The sequence below is a fragment of the Pollicipes pollicipes genome, unplaced genomic scaffold (genome assembly GCF_011947565.3).
Source record: "Pollicipes pollicipes isolate AB1234 unplaced genomic scaffold, Ppol_2.1 Scaffold_7261;HRSCAF=8764_pilon_pilon_pilon, whole genome shotgun sequence".
NCBI classification, from domain to species: domain Eukaryota; kingdom Metazoa; phylum Arthropoda; class Thecostraca; order Pollicipedomorpha; family Pollicipedidae; genus Pollicipes; species Pollicipes pollicipes.
In genome coordinates, this window is record NW_023597054.1 from 24,740,902 (window position 1) to 24,764,162 (window position 23,261).

The 23,261-nt window shown below is 54.1% G+C and overlaps 1 protein-coding gene across 1 annotated transcript in view; it reads left to right on the plus strand.

The window, feature by feature from the left end:
- The window catches only part of LOC119111982 (protein pelota), a 93,203-nt gene extending 70,717 nt beyond the window's left edge, over positions 1–22,486 (plus strand). Inside the window, exons 8-9 of the mRNA XM_037235897.1 lie at positions 19,141–19,247; positions 20,765–22,486. Coding sequence (XP_037091792.1) covers positions 19,141–19,247; positions 20,765–20,859 — 202 coding nt within the window. The 3' untranslated portion in view covers positions 20,860–22,486. The remainder of the gene's footprint in view (positions 1–19,140; positions 19,248–20,764) is intronic.
- Positions 22,487–23,261: the final 775 nt, after the last annotated feature.

Here is a 23,261-nt window from a genome sequence, read left to right on the forward strand (position 1 = left end):
AGGCAAGGCAAGGCAAGGCAAGGCAAGGCAAGGGCTGATGGCCAAATGCAAGGCGCGCAAACTCACTACGACTGAAATCAAAAAATAATTTCTGTTAAGGCGATACGCCCCTTCATAGTGCACAGAATCACTCCGACCCGATCTCGAAGCCAATGCTCCCCGGCGCGGGTTGTCGGACGCCGGCACTGTGTCCATACCGTGCCCGGCGCTGCGCCGGAGCGGCGGCCCCCGTCAGCCGCCTGCCGGCTCCGGACGGGTGGATGACGGGCGGCACGGCCCGCTGCCGCGCCGGAGTGGCGGCCCCCGTCAGCCGCCTGCCGGCTCCGGACGGCTGGATGACGGGCGGCACGGTCCGCTGCCGCGCCGGAGCGGCGGCCCCCGTCAGCCGCCTGCCGGCTCCGGACGGCTGGATGACGGCGGCACGGTCCGCTGCCGCGCCGGAGCGGCGGCCCCCGTCAGCCGCATGCCGGCTCCGGACGGCTGGACGCACGGGCGGCACGGTCCGTTACGGCCCCGAGCGCACGGCTCCTCCGCATTCCCCGGCTCGCGGATGAGGTGGTTGATGGTGGCCACGTGCCGCGCGGTCCCGCACGTACGTTCTGATAACCGGCGGCGTGGACAGGCGCGGACCGGGCTGGGCAGTTGTCACGTGCGTGTGAGACGGCGTCCGGGAAACTGGGGGGATTGCCGCGCGGGCTCGGGGATCATTGAGAAGGGCCATCGCGAGAGCCGCTGCAACTGTCATTTCGGAAGGGTTCCCCGCTTTGATCTGCTCTGGCGTTCCATTTATAAAGTCGGGAAAGTCGGTTTACCGAACAAAATGGCAAAACCAGGTCGCTGGCAGAACTGGCTTCCGTCCCTCCGCTCGCTGATGGTCGCTGCCAGGCCCCCACGGCACGGCCCGTTAGCGTTACTCGGCGTGGCCAGCTTGCTCGGAGTGGTAACATCCATTTATGCGTAACGGTTTCATTTTTATTTTCGCACAGCCAGTTGTAAGGCAACAGTGGTGTTGAGCGCGGCGGCGTCCAATTTCGGTGCAGCGCTCCCGAATTCGGCGGGATTGCAGAAGTGGCACGGCTTTGGCGCAACTGCAAGGTACTTCGACGCGGTTGAACTTTGTAGCAGCCTGATAGCGTGATGCGCAGTCTTTGTAGGAAATGAAAACAAATTTGACAAACTGTAAGTAAATTCGGCACGATTAGTTTTGGCTCTACGTCGCAAAAATGCACGGTGGCACTAATGTACACCAAAGTAAGACAGCTGCGATTTATGCAGCCGTGGTAGGTATGCGTGAAAGGATCAATAATGGCGGGCAACTTTGAATCCCCCATATGGAGCGTCTCCAGGAGATCCTGGAGGAAAGAACAAAATGTTTATGGCGGACACTGAATTCCGCTGCGGCACCATGCCTGAATTACATGCCACGATCACCTTTGATCTCCTGGTTTGAGTCGATATTTCAGTCGTCTCATGATGGCGCTGTTCCACAGCAGGAGGTGTTGTGAAGCCTGGTAACTGACGAAGTGTTGCATCAGGGATTATCCAAGCCCTTCTTAGGAGGCTGCTTTCTAGACCAAATACGCTATACGTGATTTGGTAAACAAGTTTAACACTGATGCTGTTTTAAGGCAAGTAAAGTAAAAAAAAAAACTGGTGATGCTCATCCATGTATTGACATCCGATCTCATAAAAGACACGATTCAATGACAAATATTGTAACCACGTTGTATACTGAGTGGTTTCTCCGAACGTTGAGAGCATTCGAGTACTTTACAAGTTTTGTACAGTTTATTTTTGTACGCAATCGCTTGGTTCGCTTGCCTTTTGACAGTCTGTAGCAAGCAATGACCAGATTAGAAGAAGTGATTCAGCCCAAACTTTACATTTATTTTTCGAGCGAGCTCATTCAAAATGCCTTCACGCTTCGCATAATGACACAATAAGCTATCAAGATCATCGTTTTTCGCCGCAACATATACGCTGTGGGTCATACATTACCTCCGTCATTGCAAGAAGTGTGCGCCAAGCCTGGGCCCCACGAAGTTTTCCAGCCCGAAAAACAGGGTGGACCGACCGGGCGGAAAAAAATTGAAATTGTTGCCAGATGTGCAGAAAGTATCTAGATCTGGTAACCCGGAATTTTTAAAGCTATTAATCGCGTTTGCGAGGAAAATTGTGCACAGATAAGACAGTAGACGGATATAAGACAGATAGACAGCCTTATTCCTCGTAGAAGAAAACAGGAGAAGGGAAATATAGATGCATATATATTTCGGCAACATGTTTTTATCGAAACGATAAGCAGAAGTAACTTTAAGTTAGTCAGAATTAAATAAGCGGAGCTGAATTTAAATTTGCTTCTGCCGTTCGTTGAGATGAAGCCATGTTGTCGAAATATCAAAGTATCTATATCTCTATTCACCTGGTTTTTCTGCCAGGAGTAAGGTTATTAATGCTGTTGTAACCGGAATTTCTTTATGGATTTCTGCACCACCTGTGCGGACATACACCGTAACGCGTGACAATACTTTTGAGCGTACCTTTCAAAAAGAAACTAAAAAAGAAGGCATCTTATTCGCAGCTGTTTTATTAGAAATGTTGCGGGGACAGAAAGACAGTGAGAGACAGAGAGACAGGGAAACTGAGAGACAGAGACACAAATAGAGAGACAGGGAGGCAAAAATAGAGAGACGGGGAGACAGAGACACAGGGAGACAGAGAGACGGGGAGACAGGGAGAAAGAGGGAGAGAGAAAGAAAGAGAGACCGAGAGACAGAGACATTATCAGCAAGTCTGCACACTCAACACATACCTGCCTCATCTTACAGCCCGTTTCCTTGGTCACACTTTCACACGAATCGCACGCTTCACAGTGAATGCCCGTCCCATTCCGGGCCCTTCGCCAGCACGGTCCGGTCAAAAGTTGAACTGGAGTCAACTTCCCTGCCGGCCCCGTCGGATCCTTGCCGGGCGGTGGGAGAAGCCGGCCGACCGTCGGCGATCAAGTCCTCCCCGGTTCCCACCGCCAGAGTTATTCCGGCCCGGTATCCCAGGCGAGGCATACCGGTTTCCCGGGCGGGAAAATTCGGTTGGAACCGGGCTTTGCTTAGAGACGGGCAGATTTTAGCCACGTGGACTAACTGTATTTCCATCGCGCGTTTGATAATGCTTGAATGACTTCCGCATTGCTTGAGGACTGAGTAGATACCAGCATTGCCACAAAGCGGAACTTGCTTGGGGTAGGGCCGAAGAGTGAAACGCTTTATTTATATGCTGCTCCGCCACCTTTGACCGCGTTAGTTCTGAACGTGACACACCATTTCTTGAATGTGCGCCATCACGCCGCATACGGATGGCAACATGTGAAGACTCGTCTGTTCCGGCCAGTGACGACTGTGACCGTACTCGAGGCGCGGGCTGTACGTCCGTCGGCTGTTACAGCCCTGCGGTCTGTCAGGAGTTTGTACGGGACCGTACTCGAGGCGCGGGCTGTACGTCCGTCGGCTGTTACAGCCCTGCGGTCTGTCAGGAGTTTGTACGGGACCATACTCGAGGCGCGGGCTGTACGTCCGTCGGCTGTTACAGCCCTGCGGTCTGCCAGGAGTTTGCACAGAGCGGGACGTGGAAGGTGATCGGGGAGTCACCAGATGTGAGGTGGGAGGTGATGGGGAGTGACTGGGATGCTAGGTAGGGGACGATAGGGGAGTGCCAGGGAGATGATGGGGGAGTCACCGGATGTGAGGTGGGAAGTGGTGGGGGAGTGGCGGAGACGTGAGGCGGGAGATGATAAGGGAGTGACCGGGATGTTAGGTGTGCGATGATGGGGAAGTCACTGGGATGTGAGGTGGGAGGTGGTGGGGGAGTGGCGGAGACGTGAAGCGGGAGATGATAAGGGAGTGATCGGGATGTTAGGTGTGAGGTGATGGGGAAGTCACTGGGATGTGAGGTGGGAGGTGATGGGGGAGTGACCGGGATGTGAGGCGGGAGATGATAAGGGAGTGTCTGGGATGTGAGGTAGGAAGTGATGCAGAAATGAACGGAATTTGAGGTTGTAGGTGATGGGGGAGAGAGAAGACCTTTTCCCAGACCGATCGCAGGCGGTAAGATGTTTCTGGACTCTAAATGAAGAGTTGCGATCTGCCCCCCCCCCCCCCCCCAATGAGATGGTGGCCTGCCCCCGGGCCGGAACTGGGAAGATGGGGCGGGAGATGAAGACGTGAAGTTCCGAAAACAACGGGCCTACCTGCCGGCTTGAGCTGAGCCGGCTTGAGCATGGCAGGCTGTCGCATCGAGTGAAGTGTTGGGAGGCCGGTTCCTGGCCTGGAGATGGGGGAACGAAGACCTGTGCTTAACGTTACACTCCGCTGCCAGGGGGATTCTGTTGGAAACGTCAGGGATGCGCATGACCGGAACAGACCATCTGTCCTGTACTCGGCTGGCGCCGCCGCCAGTCTATCGGTCCGCTGTGGTCGCCAGCCGCCTGCCTGGTCGCCAGCCGTCCGCCGGCCAGCTGTGGTCGCCAGCTGTCTGCCAGTCCGCTGTGGCCGCCAGCTGTCTTCCGGTCCGCTCTGGTCGCCAGCCGTCTACCGATCTGCTGTGGTCGCCAGCCGTCTGCCGGTGCACTGTGGTCATCAGCCGTCTGCCAGTCCGCTGTAGTCGACAGCTGTCTGTTAGTCCGCTATAGTCGCCAGCCGTCTGCCAGTCCGCTGTGGTCTGCCAGTCCGCTGTGGTCGCCAGCTGTCTTCCGGTCCGCTGTGGTCGCCAGCCGTCTACCGGTCTGCCGCAGTCGCCAGCCGTCTGCCGGTCCGCTGTGGTCGCCAGCCGTTTGCCGGTCCGCTGTGGTCGCCAGTCGTTTGCCGGTCCGTTGTGGTCGCCAGCTGCCTGCCAGTCCGCTGTGGTCGCCAGCCGTCTGCCGGCCCGCTGTGGCCTGCCAGTCTGCTGTGGTCGCCAGCCGTCTGCCAGTCCGCTGCGGTCGCCAGCCGTGCTCGCCGGCGCATCTGACCGGCACCGAGACGGCCGGCCGGCCCCTCTCAGCATAGCTTCACATGCCTGCTGCCCGCCGTCGACCCCAGGTCAATCGACGCGTGTGCGCGGCCGAGTTCATGGCCGCCCATGGTGCCGCCTGTTTCTGCCGGTCGGCGCGGCCCCGGCGTCGGGCGGGGCGAATGGCGGCCGAAACAGGCTATCGACCATTGATCGAACGGTGTAGTAGCATTGTTGTAGCTGAATCGGCCGCCCCTCCCTGCGCGAGGTGGCCTTTCACCGACGTATGTGTAAGTGAGTGATGTGTGCTGGAATGGCACGGTGCTGAATGCCAGGTGTCTGGCTAAATCATGTTGCCATGCGCCAATGCCGTTTGTAATCTAAGTTACGCTAAGGCTGTGTTAGCAACACATAGTCCTGCTCACGCCTAGCCTGTTACGTGCTCCATTGGTCGTCCACAACGCCTGCTAGTCAATCTAGTCCTATTAGTTACTGACCCGGTTATCCAGGAGCTATCCGCCTCTTTATGGTCAGAGATATGTGTAAATCTCACTGGCGGGCCTAGCTCCGTAATGCTTCGACATTATTGTAAGACGTATCCAGGATGATTGAATGCCATTCGCAAGGATTAGACATAGATCCCGCATCGTGGAAGGTATCTCATCCAATTTGGCAGAAGATTCTTGATTCCAAAAGAATCGCTAAGGGAATAAAAATTTGTAGGATCCCAGTAAGGCGTGGAATTTGATTTGGATATGATACAAACTTTTGCCTCATTTGGGCCATTTTATCCCTGCCCAAAATCAGACAGTTATCACTCCTATCCAAGTCAACTTGTGAGCTAATTTTTCAAAGTTGACCTGTAATAGGAAACTATGTGGATGGAACACGAATGCATTATCGGTGTAACAGGTAGTGTTTTTCGCAATGATCGCCGAAGCGGAGCCCACGAGTCAAACCAAGTCAATATATTTACGAATGGCTCCGACAAGTGGCTTAATATTTCATCACAGTCGCATCGCAGTTCATATGCTGCAAAAGTAGAATAAAAAGCTACACCAAACAAAAAAGCACCGATGACACAAATGGTAAAAAAACAGTCAAATACAAAACACCTTACGTTATAGTGTTACTCAGCACCACTGAGTTCGCTAATAAATTCACACATTTTCCCGTAGCTATTGGTGACTGGTGGTAGGTACTCCCAGAACGAGACTGCACTGAAAGCTACTCGATTTTAGCAGACGCAGATGCTGTATTTTGTTCCGTAAAGCAGCTTACGTACACTGGATCAGCTTTGGTTTAGGTCTCGTCATTTTGCACTGATGGACCCGGCTTTGGCTTCGTTGTTATTAAGCTCGAAGCCGCTGACCTGGGCTTCGGTTTTGAGTGTGCAAATTTAAAGTTACTGGCTTCTTTTTTTGCTTTGGGTTTTAAAAACACGAGGGCCACTGGCTTTGGCTTCGACTTTACGGCTCCAAACTTTTAAGTCACCGATTTAGCTTCGACTCCGGCTTCATGTCATTATCTTGCCTTTGAATTCGGTTTAATGCTGGACGCCTGACTTCATACCCATCCCTGGTCCGTACATATATCTGTAGTTAAGTTTATTCCAATCACACTCTTGATGGTGTGATTCGAATCACACCCTTAAATGGATCGATGATGTAACGTTGATTCTGGTGCCCTTGAAACATGCGTCCGAAGCGGGACACAAAAACCGTTCGTTGCACATTGACGGCTTATTTAGTTGCATTATTTCATATCCGGACCGTATGGACTCCGCCGTCAAGCATACCTACATTTGCAGTAGGGCCACGTAGGGACCATGACAGTCCTTTAGCCACTAACCGCTGGTAGCTGCACGACAGGTGCTCTCGCTTAGTTAATGAGAGCTGAGAATTGAGATACGCACGATTCGAGTAAATTCGAATACATCCATATATTATTGTGAGCCCTCGAATCCTAGAAACGAGGACTTGAACCCGGAAAATCAGGATCCGAATTCTAAACACCACACCAAGTCCTGGGATCGATTGTGTATATAAGTATTCGCCGCTGAAGCATTGCTGTCGAGATGGGGTTCCAACACGATTCCTGTGCCGCGGAGGTCTTATCACGTTATGACGACCTTCGTATGACTGTTGCGGTGTCATCATAAGTCCAGGAATGCAAAAAAGACAATGCTCTCATTTTCTGCATCTGTTGAGCTGAAAAGCCTCTTTTTGTGATGGCGATTTTTGTCCTCGCCCGAGGACAGTGAGGTAGAAAAGCTCTCTTACTAGGCTGTGCTCCGAAGTATACAGTTCCTACCACCGTGTGACGTTCCAGGTATGTGCCAACATAATCAAGCTTCCTGTGCCGATACTTCCCCAAGACGTAAGCCCGTTAGGTCGATATGCCCTACCTGAGTGGTAGCCATTATGCTGATCGCCAAACCATCAGGCGGCTTATTATGCATGCTTTCCATAATTATGTTCTTGAGGGGGTAAACAATGGTCACGAAAACCATAGATTAACGCAGGGTATCCGTTTAGGGTTTTCCCTAAGCTCGCAACTATACCATATAACTAAGCTCGCAAGGCAAATGATAGTTGCTCTTTTTGTGTCTAAACATATAGCAGAGCAGGCTGGTGACTCGGTCGCCGCCATCGCTATGCCGGACATCGGTCGACACGAGCCGTGACCCGTTTCGTAACGCTCTCGTGACGTGCGGGTCCGCAGGCTGAGACGGTCCCAACGTCAACTCTCCGGATGTTTTGGAGCGGCGTCAGTCCGAACAATCATGCTTTTGACGGACCTTTGCCTTTGTTACCACTTATGTTGTCATGTGTCAGCGACAGCTAGCTCTTGTGTTATGTTGATTGGGGCTTTCGGGCGCGCCGACTTCTAGTCATTTGGCGCCCAAGCGGCAGGCAGCTCAGTTCTATAGAAGTGCCGTGACGTTTTGCTCAAGGCATTGCCATCAAGCTGTTTGATTAGCAAGAGGTTGGTGCAACATTACAGTGTAATCGGAATGTCCACTCCAATCCGAGTAATCTCCCGAAGATAAAATATTCGGGTCGCGAAAAAGCTGAAGAGTATTTCGCCAATCCAGGGTCACAACGCGTCACCTTTTGATGAAAGAGATGTGGGACAAGGGCACGTGCATCCACGTGGGTCCAAGTATGCGATCGTTTATCATCTCTTAACTGCAAGCCATGTATCCACCAGCTTGGAGAATCTCCAAGGACCGAGATCAGATCTCAGCAACCCGGAACAGTTTTGAGTTGAAGCCTACTGGATGGGGAATGCAGTGCCCGTGAATATTAAGTGGGCTCGTCCCGCTTGGACGCATGGTGACACTAGCGATCACCTGGCGACGGCGGATGTCGCATTTTCCACCACCGCCGTCAACTGCTGTGGCCTAAACTGAGGGGCCTAAGCTGAGAGAGCTGCGTGGTCCTGTTAATCGCGGCCGGTCCCGCGCTGCAAAGGGCGTCGCACTGGCTGCGGTATCAGAAGCTGTTACGAACTGGATTCTCTTCAGGACGTCAAATTGAGGAGCACAACTGGAGACACGAGCCGGCACTGCTGCGAGCGGACATCGGTACTCAATGTAGCTGGGCAGTTGGTGTGCATTTGCTCACCAGCTTTTCACCGCGCGACATTCACAACTTCTGTCACGTTAGAAAGCTCCAACGATGAAACTTAGCAATTCCTGAAGTTCTGATGTGCTATGACTTATGTCCTGACCTGGCGTTGCAGAGATAGCGAACTGCCCGGCCTTGGGCTGCCGGGCCGGTCGCTTTCTCGCCTCTACTCGGCTTTGTATGAGTGCGATTGGATCCGGCCGGGGAATGACACGTGATGTATTGGGGCTGTGTTGCGACGTGACATGTGATCGGACCTGACCTGACCCGATGCTGCAGGAATGCCACAGAACCCGGCTGTTACGTGACATGTTCCAGAGGTGTCGCAAGAACCCGACCTGACCTGATGTGTAACCTGACCTGGTGTTCCAGAGGTGCTGCGGGACCGCGCTGTGACCTGACCTCATGCTCCAGAGGTGCCGCAGGACCCCGACCTAACGCGAGGCCTGGTGTTCCAGAGGTGCTGCAGGACCCGGCCGTGATGGCACGCCTCAGTGACACCAAGGCGGCGGGAGAGGTGAAGGCGCTCGAGACGTTCTACCGCACGCTGCAGGATGACCCGAGCAAGGCCTACTACGGCTACAAGCACGTCGAGCGCGCCAACGAGGCGCAGGCCATCGAAACCCTGCTCTGTTCTGACAAGCTGTTCCGGTGAGTGCGGCGCCCCGCCGCGCTCTGTGGGAGGGGGGGGGGGGGGGGGGGAGTCTGGTGCACTGCAGCGTCGGCCTCTCAGGTGCTGGAGCGTTTGGGAGGCGTGTGCTCTCCTAATCTGTCCAGGAGGTGTCAGGAGTCCTGTTGGCTGCTTGAGCCGTGCTCAGCAGGGGCGACACTAGCATGTGTCGCCTTGGGCTGGACTTCCATATGTGACGTCATAATGTGTATTGATCCATAAAACAGCTGTTGACATCATTGCAAAGTGTCTGCGCGCTCAGTCCTTTTTGTATGAAGCTTACCTATTTGAAGTAACCAAAAGTTGCGTGAGTTGTCCAGGTTCCGTACTCTTTTGCGGGTTTTAGTGGGTGAGCGTCAAGCCGGAGTATGTTATAAAAACCTTCTTTTATGAATGTTCCCACAACTTCCTACCTTAAATTGTATAAGAAAGTTGCGTCTTGACCCCCTGACATAAAATAATCATGTTATTTCAGTTACATTTCAAGTCTGAGAAAGTCAGTCTCAGCTGTTGACAGCATCAGCTCATTTCAAGTCAAATATGGCCGCCACCACGAATGCGATGAGCAGTCAGTTACTGAGCAGGCGTTTGGAAGGACCTAGCCCAGCCTGACGTAGTGAGCCTGTTCAGCAAAATAGTCTGTGGGTGACCTCGCGCATCAACGCCTGCAAACCCCACCCATATGATTAGTCTGTGCGTGGGACTAAGCGTGCTTATGCTGGGTGGTGACGTTGATGCTTCACCTCATCACCTTCACTAGGATTTCCACTAGCAGGAAAGACACGTGAGAGTGAGGTGAAACGTCTGCGTCACCAGAACGTCGAGAGGGGTTTGGCCTAATCCTCATTTTATCTCTCCTAGAACGAGCTAGCAATTTTGCTTCGATCAGATGGTCACCCAGCCCCACAGATTCCCGAACACTCGAGGCGCTGCAACTTTTGCGCCTTGTTTTCGGCCGTAACGTCGTGGACTAAATCGCTGTCGCGATGAAAACATCGCTATCTGGCGCCGCCTCCCATTGGCCCCGCGCTAAGGCCGAAACTTCGCAATGGGGCGGGCGCCGCCGCACGGCGGCTGGAGGCCGGGCGTGGCCTGGCGGCGGAGCGCTCGGTCAGGGCCGGGGTCGGGGCTGGTGCAGCTGGGGTCTGCGTCCGAGGCTCAAGAGGGGCGGCGGCGGTCAGACGTGGGATCGTGAGGGCCCGGGAGGGTCTCGGCCCGGGTCTCCCGCCGGACCGCGCAGCCGAAGACGCGGTCTGAGTGTCACGAGACCGGCTGTACTTACTTTGTAGTAGGCGCACATCGGAACTCGGACCAGACGAACGGCCCGCTGATCGCTGATTCGAGGCGCCTGGCCCGGCTTTCCCAATACACACAACTTTTCTCTCTCTTTCAAACGGAGCACTGAGTACAGTGTGACGTGTGTCAAAACATCGCAACCCAGGTACTTGAAAGGCAACATGTAAATTGATCGTTCTTGTGAAGCTTCGTCACACTTCTATATAGCGTCGCGTGTATATAAATATATACACACACACACATATATATATATATATATATATATATATATATATATATATATATGATATGTGTATGAGTATGATATAAACATTATATATATATATATATATATATATATATATATATATATTCACGCGTATATGTGTTGTCGGTATAGACCGGTGGCTTCGTTTTCATTGCCTGGTGCCGGGACAGAAATGTGGTCGTTGAAACGGCGGTGCGGGTTGTCGACAACGGTCGACAAGTCCCCGCTCCGGTCTAGTTTTGTTGAACGTAACCACGAGCAGCCTGGCGCCTGGCCGCTGACCGTCTTTGAAAGAGGGTAGCTAGCGGGTTTGCCACACTCCCTCGCTTCTCGAGCCAGCGAGGGATTCTCCCCACTTATGACGTTGATCTCGGACGTAATTGATTCGTTTATCAACCGGATCGAAATTGATTCGTTGATTGCGTTCCGGCATGGCGCGGCCATCGTCACCGCTTTGCTGCATATTTTACAGCCTTCAGAAGAGCTGTAGTCTGAGCATCGGTCTGGGTTTTGATCACAACTGAAACGTTAGCATTAGCTTCAGCCTGTAGGTCACATGGTTCGCAAGGGTCGGAATTGTTTTACGATCGCCGGAGGACGTTGCCTTCCCTGAACGACACACTCGTTCCGTGTCTGCACCACCAGGCACGAGGCTAACAGGTCGATGGTGTATTCAGAGGCACTATCAGAAGACGCGCGAAGGTCAGTGGGGAAATCAGTAGACTTTGGAGCAGAATTGCCGGAAACCAGAGACGAGAGGAAACCAGCGGGGATGGCGGAAGAGGCAAGTGGGAGCCGGCGGGGATGGCGGAAGAGGCAAGTGGGAGCCGGCGGGGACGGCGGAAGAGGCAAGTGAGAGCCGGCGGGGATGGCGGAAGAGGCAAGTGGGAGGCCGGCGGGGATGGCGGAAGAGGCCGGCGGGGATGGCGGAAGAGGCAAGTGGGAGCCGGCGGGGATGGCGGAAGAGGCAAGTGAGAGCCGGCGGGGATGGCGGAAGAGGCAAGTGAGAGCCGGCGGGGATGGCGGAAGAGGCAAGTGAGAGCCGGCGGGGACGGCGGAAGAGGCAAGTGGGAGCCGGCGGGGATGGCGGAAGAGGCAAGTGGGAGCCGGCGGGGATGGCGGAAGGAGCAAGTGAGAGCCGGCGGGGACGGCTGCAGGATCACAAGTGCAGATTTCATCCGGTTTTCCGATCCAGTCCGACGGCGGGACATTGTCAACGGTCATGTTTGAATGCCAAAGGTAAAGCCAAAAGAGTTGCACGTGCCTCTCTTACTTCTTTCGCCCTGCGTTCCCTCCCCCTTCACACGAGGCTCAGTAATCGGGAACCGTACGATGCATTTTTAAGACAATCAGAAAAAGCAAACGGCGAGACAGCTCTTTAGCTGAAGCTCGGCAAGAGTACGGCAATGACAGCGTCTTCTCACATACACACGCGACGTTGTCCCTGATAAGCGCGCTCACTCGACGCGTTTTCTTCGTTTTGGCTTGGTTTGGTAGGGCAGAGAGCCCTTTCGGTCAGTAAGAGCCATTTCAGGGCTATGATATTAAAGAGAACGGTAAGCAGGGGGTGCGGCGGAGGACGTCCATCGTGGCAGTCCTCCGCCGCCGGGCCTCGCCCTGCGCAGGGGCCCGTCCTCGGGGTGTGGGCGTCCGGCCGGGCGGGGCTCCCGCCGACACGGCTAAGAGGCCGGCTCGCAGCTGACGGCCGCAGCGTGCCCCGGTGAGGCGGCACGCTGCCAGGGGTTGGGGGAAGAGATCAGTAAGGAGGAAGGACGGGTGTGTTCTGCGGTGTATCGGCCCTCTAGGATGCATATGTTGGTAGACAGGTATCAAGAAGAATCGTTCGTGAAAAGGCTAGCAAACTTACTGACGTCGAGTCTTGTCTCTGCTCAGCCAGATGTGCCCGAATTGGCTCAGTCATAATGCATCCATTTGATAACTGAAAAGAAATGAGAGACGGTGATATGACAGAAAGTTTCACTTGCAATAGCATCTGGAGGCTTTGGGATGTAAATGCATCTATTGGCGATATTTGCGGGGTCGCACCATTCGCTGCGGCGGCGGGGTCGTGGAGCTTCTCACATGATTAGACGTGTTTGACGGGCACCTTAATGTGATGTTGGATTGTCTAGGATTGCGTGGTTCAATTGTAGTGAGCTGCTGCTGCTGCGCAGTGCAGTGTTAACTTAAGTCTCAAATTCGAATGAAATAATTCAAAGTCAAACAAGATTCTGGAACGGGGGATGTCTATGGGGGCACGTATTGTAGGTACGAAACGTGTGTGTTTTATTTAACCGAGGCACTTCAACAATTTTATTTTTCGTAACTTTGTACAAGTTAAACACGAGCACATCTGTCACTTGCAGACATTTCGCACATTGTGGATAGCGGTACTCTCGATAACAGTGACATGGGGAATAGATGTCAATACAAGAACACTATAAATCACGGGAAATGGACATACAAGGACAATCAAGGACATGCAAAATAGTGGGTAAATACTAAGGTCCATATAGAGTAAGTTTTGTTGTCGCCCCTTATAAGAGTGAGCTACTGATATTTTATGGAAGGCCTCAGATCGTGAATGGAAATCGTTTCCTTTTAAATTTTCTTTGCACATGACCGAGCACAATATTTTCCCCTGTAATCGCATGTCAGGAAGATCACCTAAAATATGCGGGCAGTTCTGTCACTCCCCAACCTGTTTACCGGAAGTGATTGACACACATCGGATAAGCCTGTTTCTCATATAGCTGTATGTGACACCCATAACGGGTATCACACACACACACACACACACACACACACACACACACACACACACACACACACACACACACACACACACGCACGCACGCACGCACCACGCACCACGCACGCACGCACGCACGCACGCACGCACGCACGCACGCACGCACGCACGCACGCACGCACGCACGCACGCACGCACGCACGCACGCACGCACGTATATATATAATATATATATATATATATATATATATATATATATATGTCATGCCTTTTATATATAAAGCTTACTGAAGCTACACATATACCTTTGTATGTATAGCTTCAGCTTTTCGATAGCTTATCCGTAGCTTTCGATCGCGGGCCGGCCGTGCGCCGACTGGTCCCCGGTGCCGCACACACCAGGCGAGCCGACCCAACCCAGGCCTGACCTGTCTGGGTCAGGCTCCCGGCGGCCGCAGATGTGGCTGGATTAACCCGCCTCCTCGACCCGGCCGGTGCTTCAGAATTACGTTACCGGCTGGCCAATCAGACTGCTGACCCGACCGCGGCGGCCGTGGCGGCTGGCCGGGCTGTCACCACATAAGTGCTGCAGTAAAAAATCCTCCCGACACCGGCGCGGCAGCATCAGTTATGCACGTTATTATTTATACCGCAAATACTTGTACATACTTATACGCGACATCACTTCTACAGCAAACACTTATACCACAAAACATACTCTTGAAAAATTTGTACATGTCAAAATTTATGCTTCAAAATGTTATGCTTCAAAATGCACATCATCTGCTATACTGAAGTACTTACATCTACTGCAAAAACTGATGCTGTCTTTACTTACACGCTACATTACTTCTACTGCAAAAGATCATACACGACACAAATGCTACACGACGAACGTTATGCTGCAAAAAGTTACGTTTATCATTACTTATAGAACAAAGACTTCCCAGCCTTCACTGATGCGTCTCATTACTTGTGCTGTAAAAACACCTACACGACATGAGTAGTACACGGCAAAACTTACGCCGCAAAAACGCATACTGGTCATTACTTTTTTCAGAAAGAACAACCACAAGTCTGTTGTAGCACTTTGTCGCGTAGAAGTATATGCAGCAGAAGTAATGCCGTGTGCAAGCAATAGCTCTATAGATTTTTGCAGTAGAAGTATCAACGGGCCAGTAGAAGTATCAACGGGCCGGCAGTTTTTAGTCTAAGTATTTGCAGTAGAAGTTCACTCGTTCCCAGGCTATGACTGCATATATTTTTGCAGTAGAAGTATGACGAGTAGAAGTATGGGTTTTGTAATGTAGATGTAATGTCGCGTATGTTCTTTCAGTCGAAGTAATTCGTATGAGTTAGGACTGTAGAAGTGTTCGCAGTAGAAGCAATGGTGAGAGTTTTTGCAGTATAAGTTTTTGTGGCATAGCACTGATGTCGTCCGTAATTATTGGCAGTAGAAGTAACATCGAAGCACTCCTGCCGGTAGGAGTTTTTGTTGTACTACTAATGCCGTGGAACGACCGGCCGGGCCGCCCGCGTCGTCGCCGCATCTCCCCTGGGGGGACGGACGCGGTGGGTCTCCGTGACCTGGTCGTGCTACTGCGCTATATACTGCGCCGATATATTCTGGGACCGAGCTGTGTGGCATTTGCGTGTCCTCTGCGCGCAGTGCGATGGACGGCTGGTCAGGGGTCTCAGTGCTGCCCGGAGTGACCATCCCGCCCGCCAACTGACGGTGGAACTCCCGAGAACGCTCTCTGTGGGCCACTCGAGTTCTCTTGACGTTGCTCGGCGACGGCCTGAGTCGAACGGGAGTGTAGCATTCTTTGAAGCTAAACTGGCAGCGAGCTGGGTTTCAAGATGCAGTAGTTCGTAGAAGATGCGTACTCTAGTGAGCTATCCAATTTCGTGTGTCCGAATGCTGGGGGCTCGGGGACCAGTTTAAAGGTTGTAAAATTGTTGCTATGCGTGCTGGAGTATCACCGTGAAGTACCTTAATAACACGCGCCCGGGTGGCCGGCTGGATATCCTGCGCTCGGGTGGGAGGTCAATTTGACCTCCGCTAAGATCTCAGGAACTAAGAGAGGTGGAGACACCAAATTCTTAGGGTGTGCTGACCTGTACGTGAACTCGCTTGGGTCAAAGTTTGAGTTTCATAGGTCATGACCTTCGGGTCAAATAAGGCCAAACAAAGTCAAACCTCGGGCTGGTTTCCAAAGTACCCCCAGAGCCTAAATAAGTGTTAAGCCCTAAGCAGAGAGTCGCATGCTTTTTCAAGGTCAGTGGCCTTGTTTGACTGTTCGAAGGTCACGGTGACCAAAATCATACAAGACTGCCTTGAGTTTTGCATTTGAATAAGCGACAAACATTACGTTAGGAGTATGTTCGTAAGTACAGAATGTTGACTTGAGTCAGCTTAGGTCATTGACCTTTCATGACCTTTAAGAATTACATGGAAGATGTGTAATGCGGTTCCTGTTATCAATAAATTCGAAATGAGAACCTGAGTATGCGCTACACAGCTAGTCTGGAGTAACTAGGAAGCTTTCAGAGATGTATGGCTTCGTTCGAACATTCCGTTATCGCATCAGATTGAATGATTCCCTACAAATTGGCGTCGCTGAATCCATAGCCTGACTTTCACCTGCCGTAGGTCAGTGACCTACGTAAAGACACAATGTATTTAAACAAGGTTGACGTGAAGGAAATCATGTTTGCTTACTCACAGTTATAAAGAGGCTATCCCGTGTCCCAATTTTAACAGAATCGTTAAGAAATACAGTCGGAACTTGTGCGCAACAACGTTGAATTCCGCGCATCCCGCGTCTGTCGCTCCGCGCAGTTCGCATTCCGTCGCTGCGCCAGCGCGCGTGTGGCCAGTGCTCTCCGAGTCGGCGCCCAGCCCGGTCGGCGGCCGCGGTGCGCCGGACTCGCCGCAGCGCGTCACTCCGTGCCGGCTCTATATCGGGCAGCGGGCGCCGCCAATCCCAGGAGCCGGTAACGAGCGCGGCGCGCGCGAGACGCCGGCCTCCGGCGGCGGCCCGCCGACGTCAGGCTGTTTCGCCAGGCGCACCGCCGCAGGTGATGCCCACGCCCGGAAACGTGTGGGTTGTCGGATGACCGCTGGCACGTGCTGCTAACTGGGCGACTGACCACCACCGAACACATGCCTAGGAGGCTCTAAAAGTCTAGCTAGCTCTCTGTGGTTTTGTACGCCGTACATCATCGATTGATGGATCGATACATACATACATACATGCATACACGCACACATACATACGTACGTATATACATACATACATACATACATACGTATATACATACATACATACATACACATACATACATACATACATACATACATACATACATACATACATACATACATACATACATACATACATACATACATACATACATACATACATACATACATACATACATACATACGTACGTACGTACGTACGTAATACATACGTAACGTACGTAAAATTGTGAGCCAGAACTGGAGCGTCACATGCAGATGAAGGCTTTCGTATTGGGAGAGATCAGGCTTTGTTAGAAAATATTGACAGCGAGGCAATCTTGCTCTGTCGCTGGTGGTGCTACACTCAAAGTCTCCGGGCTTTGCTGTGCTGGTTTCTTCTTGCATTTGGATGGGGGCCGCTTGCATAGTGATAACATCACTGGCCCACAGCTTTGCCAATTTAAGTTCGTTTTTTACTTTTGGTTTGAGCCAGCGACTGCCAAGCCTTCTATGGAAAGTGCGCTAGAAGTTACATCGCCGCAAAAGTGCGATATAACGTCACAGTTATGCCGCTTAACAGAAGGTAGCACCAGCGTAACGCGATAATCGAGTTTTTCTCAGCTTATGTATTCGAAGTTCGAGTTTATTTTGGCGAAGGCTTATGAATTACCCAGACATGTCTCTTTTTAGAGATTACGTATTCCTGATCTGTCTTTTTCAAATGCTTTATGATGCGCTTTTTGGTGACCATGGCAAACGATTTGAAAAAAAACGCAACTGTTTTGAGCGATGCGGGTCACGGCAGAATGCGAGCCAGTGTAGTTCTTGATAGAAAAAAGGAAGATCTTCAACTGGTTTTTTCGGGATTCCGAGTTAAGAGTGCTTATGCTGAGTTATTGACGTTCAGTATGACAGGAAGTACTCTGAACGACGTGTAGTTCAAGCATCGGTGATAATGACAGCACTCGGTGTTTTAAGTTGGGCTTGCGATTACCAGTGATAACTCTCGATAACTCCTGGTAACTGAACAGAAAAAACTGAGGTCCTAAGCCAGTGTAGTTTTCATGGCTCTGTTTTGCTTTGTTAAAGCCGCGTCGAATGATTTCGAGAGCGCTTAAAAGGTGACGTCACTGGTAATCATAAGTTGGGCTTATGATTACCAGTGATAACTCTCGATAACTCCTGGTAACTGAACAGAAAAAAACTGAAGTCCTAAGCCAGTGTAGTTTTTATGGTTCTGTTTTGATTTGTTAAAGCCGCGTCGAATGATGTTCGAGAGCGCGTAAAAGGTGACGTCGTCCACTTCCCGCTTAATCACAAGTGCTCCGATGAATCAGGTGGTTTTGACCTGACGTCAGTCCTAAACAGGCCTGAGAACGAGCCGACCCGTGGTCTGCGCACGAGTGCGCGTGACTGGCTGTACGCGTTAGCTCGTATCCCTGCCAGCACCACTCTCCGCCTTCTCCTCCGTAAAACGTTTTCGGCCTCGTACCGCTGGGTCGCCGGGTCGCCAAGATTTGTCTTCCGTCTCGGCCCTCTTTTTAGAGCATTTTCCGAATAAGTAAACATTGCTTTTTTCATGCTGATCAAAGAGCGTCGGCGGCACGTTGAGAAAGAGCACATTCGGCAACAATGAGACTCTCCCTTGCTGTTGCTGAAAACTGCACGAATCTGTGATCAGTGGTTGCAGGTATTAGTTGCTGGGAAGCGTGGTGGACAAGTCTGGCCTTGCCGGGTCGGGTCGCTCAAGTTAAAAGCTGGTCCACTTTTGAAGAATGGCTCAGTCGGCCCAGCGGCTCGCTCGTAACCGGATGAGACATCCTATTTTCCGTGCGTGTTCGTCGTTTCCGCTGGCCATCGCCTTGCTGCGCCTGCCCCGGTATATCCGTGTGAGCGGCTGTCGCCGCCTGTATACCTGTGCGTCTCTCCGAGCTTGTCTCATTTGGTCGGGGTCCCGGCGGACGCCTGCGAGATCGTGTCGCGCCGTCCCCGGGGGCGACGCGGCGGTGGCCGCCCCGGCGCGACGGCGGCGCGGCTGGCCAACCACTCACCAGCGGTGGCATGCGCTGCCCCGGTGTCGGCCGAGGCGAGCAGCCTCTTCAGACGCCGCCGGAGAGGCGGCTCGCCTGACGCTGGATGGCAACAGGGAGCGCTGCAGGGCGCGTCCTCGCTCGGGATATCTGTTGGAGTCGCGAACCGGTGGACTGCAAGCTCCCACCACGCAGGATATGACGCGCGCTGCACACTCTTGGCTCGGGTGGCGCAGGTGGGCGGGCTCTGATGTTTGCTTACTGTCCTCGTCGCCCGTCTCAGGTCGCTGGACTTGTCGGAACGGAAGAAATACGTCGCCCTGGTGGACAGTGTCAGAGAGTACGGCGGCGACGTTAAGATATTCTCCAGCCTCCACATCTCCGGTGAACGTAAGGACCATGTAGTGGCATTCCGCCGCGCGTTCGGAGCGTGGAGCTGAGAATGCTGTTCACCGTGGTGAGGTCTCGCTAGTTTCCCCAGTGGCGCGGGAACACGTGCACGGTTGGTTTGGCGGCACGCGCGTTGTGTAACCGCACCTTGACTTCTCGCACAGTCCGAGTCCGACCCTCTGATCTCGCTTACCGGGCGGCCACCAGTTGGAGAGCCCCTTTCCAACTCTCGAACATGGCGATAACCCAGCTGCTCCCCCAGCTCAGTGGGTAGGGCGGCGGCCGCTCGTGTTGATGAGTGACAGGTGCGGGCTTCCACATCCCAGAGCTGTGTCGTGTTTCTTGTGTTACGTGCCCATGCGTCTCGTCATTGAAGATAAATTGAAACAGGCTGGTCAGCAGTGAGTGTGAGTGACAGCAGAGTGAGGCTGAAACTGTGGCGTGACATCTGGTGGCTCGATGAAATTGTTTACAAAAATTGTCCGTTAAATAGAATTGTGGTACTACTGGTGTCTGGGGTTTTCGCTAGAAGTCACGTTCGAAAGGAACTTTGACCCCGCTATGCACGTTCTGTCTGCTGTGGCTGTTGCCTGCCAGACCGTGTGCCCTTGTTGAGCGATGCGACCTGGCGGTGTGCCGTGTTAGACGGTGTGACCTGGGTGGTGGTGCCGTGTTAGACCGTGTGACCTGGTGGTGTGCCGTGTTATGACCGTGTGACCTGGCGGTGTGCCGCGTTGAACCGTGTGACCTGGCGGTGTGCCGCGTTAGACCGTGTGACCTGGCGGTGTGCCGTGTCGGACCGTGTGACCTGGCGGTGTGCCGCGTTAGACGGTGTGACCTGGTGGTGTGCCACGCTGGTTGGTGTGACCTGGCGGTGTGCCGCGTTGAGCAGTGTGACCTGGCGGTGTGCCGCGTTAGACGGTGTGACCTGGCGGTGTGCAGCGTTAGACGGTGGTGACCTGGCGGTGTGCCGTGTCGGACCGTGTGACCTGGCGGTGTGCCGCGTTAGACGGTGTGACCTGGTGGTGTGCCACGCTGGTTGGTGTGACCTGGCGGTGTGCCGCGTTGAGCAGTGTGACCTGGCGGTGTGCCGTGTTAGACCGTGTGACCTGGCGGTGTGCCGCGTTAGACGGTGTGACCTGGCGGTGTGCCGTGTTAGACCGTGTGACCTGGCGGTGTGCCGCGTTAGACCGTGTGACCTGGCGGTGTGCCGCGTTAGACGGTGTGACCTGGTGGTGTGCCGCGCTGGGTGGTGTGACCTGGCGTTGCGCCGCGTTGAGCAGTGTGACCTGGCGGTGTGCCGCGCGGAGCGGGTGGGCCTGGCGGTGTGCCGTGTTAGACCGTGTGACCTGGCGGTGTGCCGCGTTAGACGGTGTGACCTGGTGGTGTGCCACGCTGGTTGGTGTGACCTGGCGTTGCGCCGCGTTGAGCAGTGTGACCCGGCGGTGTGCCGCGCGGAGCGGTGTGGCCTGGCGATGTCCTGTCGGGTCAGCTGACGCAGCGGCGCGCTGTCACAGAGCTGGAGCAGCTGACCGGCGTGGCGGCCATCTTGCGGTACCCGATGCCCGAGATCGAGTCGGACGACGACGAGGATGAGGAGGGGGACGACTGACGAGCGTCCGGCCCCGCCGGCCCGGCGACGTAGCCAACCTCCGTTCGCACGCAGAGGACCGCCGGACCGGCCCGAGGACACGGTCCTCAGGCCGGAGACAGCAGCGCGGGCGGTCCGCTGCCGCTGGGACCGGGGCAGCGGGTGGCGGCCAGTGCACGGGCCGCCGGACCCTGGCCGTCGCCCTGCCGGCCGGGTCGCCCCCGCGCCGTCTCGAGCTGATGGTGGAGCTGGCGCTTTTTGCCGGCGACGGCGATGTTGTCCTCGCAGTCAACTATGCTATGTTCTATGAGCACGAGTCGTGCTCGCACCATGCTGCCAGCGTGTAGCTATTTAAGCGCCGCCGGCATTGCATTGCAGCATCGCAACTAACTGCGTGCCTACCGGCTTCGTTGTCGTGTAACATGTGCGTCGACCCCGTGACCTCGTTGCCGAGGGCACTCCGCGGCCGCTGGCCTGCGAGGCCTGCTACCATTCGTGCAGAGATGTTTCGGACTCGGCCCGGTGCGTGCGTAGCCCCCATACCAATCCCGCGCCCTGTCGCTGATGATAGCCGTCTTGTAAACATCGCTTACGCGGTTAGCCGACCGACCGACCGGCCATCAGTGGTAGTGGCGGGCGAGGTCGGCGGCGGCCCGCAGACCGCCGATGGTCCGCCTGGCGGCCGGGCGGGCGGCCGCCCCGGTCGTCAGCCGCCCCCTTGACGCGGGGTCGCTGCGCCGGGCTCGCCGACTGCCGCGCCACGACCCCGCGCGCACACTAGGTTTGAATGGCGGCATCTCAGCCCGGTTCGTGTATATGACGGCCTCCATGAGGCCGGATGTGTACTTTCCTGAGGTCTGGTGTCAGTAGGTGGGCGCTCTGTTTGCGTATGTTCCGTGCACCTTGTCCGCTAGTCGGCGTCGTTGATGGTGATGGCAGTCCGGCTGTGCCATCTTACGCTTGGGGTTGTTTAATGTGACGCGGTTCTTGCGTCATGCGCCGTCTAATTTTATGACGTCTTCAAAAAGACATTTGCAATGCCAAGCGCCTCGGAAACGAAGCATGGGACGCATGCATGAAATACGTGCCCGGCCAGGGGCTCTTACTTCTTTCTGGAGCGGGTGTCTCGTGTCATTAGCTGGTTACCAGCCTAAAGCAAGCAGATTCGTTATCCAGCAGGAGGTTGCCTTGTAATCTCCCTAGACAGAGCGCGAGACTCCGTCTGGAGTGGCGCCGGGCCCCTGTGACAGACTGCGGGACTCGCGCTGGAGTGGCGCCGGGCCCCTGTGACAGACTGTGGGACTCGGGCAGGGGTAACGCCTCCTATGTCATTCTCGCCACCGAGCGCGCGTCGCCGTGGACCACGCCCCGCTGCGCTGTGATGGCCCCGGGTCTCCTCTGTGCGGTCGTCGCCGGTTGTCCGCTGCTGTGATATTGCCGTGTGCGGCATGGGTGCGCCGGTTCTTCTCGCCGACTGGGCGTGGTCGGCTGGCCGGGGTCGCGGTGTGTCCGCACCTGGCACCTCGCTGGAGAGTACGGCGGGCCCGCTGCGGGTACGGCCGAATGCCGCCTCGTCGGAGCTACCCCGACGCCACGTGTTCGCAGCTGACATCACTGCTCCGAGTGAAGTCGGAGAATAAAGGTCTGAAGGTGCACCGTTTATTTGATGTCGCCCGCAGACCCGCGTCACCGCCTGCACGTCCTGCTGGGACGTGGCTTCTGACTGTTAGTAAAACGTATCCGGCCAAGTCAAGAGCGCGAGGAAAGGAAGCCGGGAGGAGGGGGGGGGGGGGGGGGGGCGATCGGCACCTTACTCGGTCCGAAAAAAATATATGGGCTCAACTCATCCGACGATCTCATCTGGCATGCCTGAATGAAATCAAAAACTTCAACCTCCCATTTTTTGGGGAGATCGATTCCGTTTGCTCGAAGAAAATTTGTCTGATTCCTGAATGGGACCCCATCAAGTCCATGCCCGCATCTGGAATCAAGCTCAAGACTGAATGAAAGGAGAACTCGGGTCTCGAAAAATACCCGACGTCAAAGCATCCCAATGCGGGCAAGTTTTGGACTCATGGCGAGCGAAAGCAAGCAAAAGCAAAAGTGCTAGCGCAGTTACCTGCACTCAAGCTTGATGTAGGCTTGTTTTGCCCTGATTTGGTGCCCGCATGGACATTCGGCGTGGTTCCCAGCTTGTCCGGAGCAAGGAAATCCCGATGGTGGCGATTGCGTAACCATGATGAATATCATATTCACCCATGTACTTTTGAATGGCAATGACGTGATCGTAATGCAAACGTTACCGTAGATAGCGCATCATTTGCGTCGCATCATAAAGCACCTTTAAAGACTTCACAAGTGAATTGCACGAAACCTACACGATGCACACACTCTGTGCTGCCGGGCAAGCCAACATTCGTGTC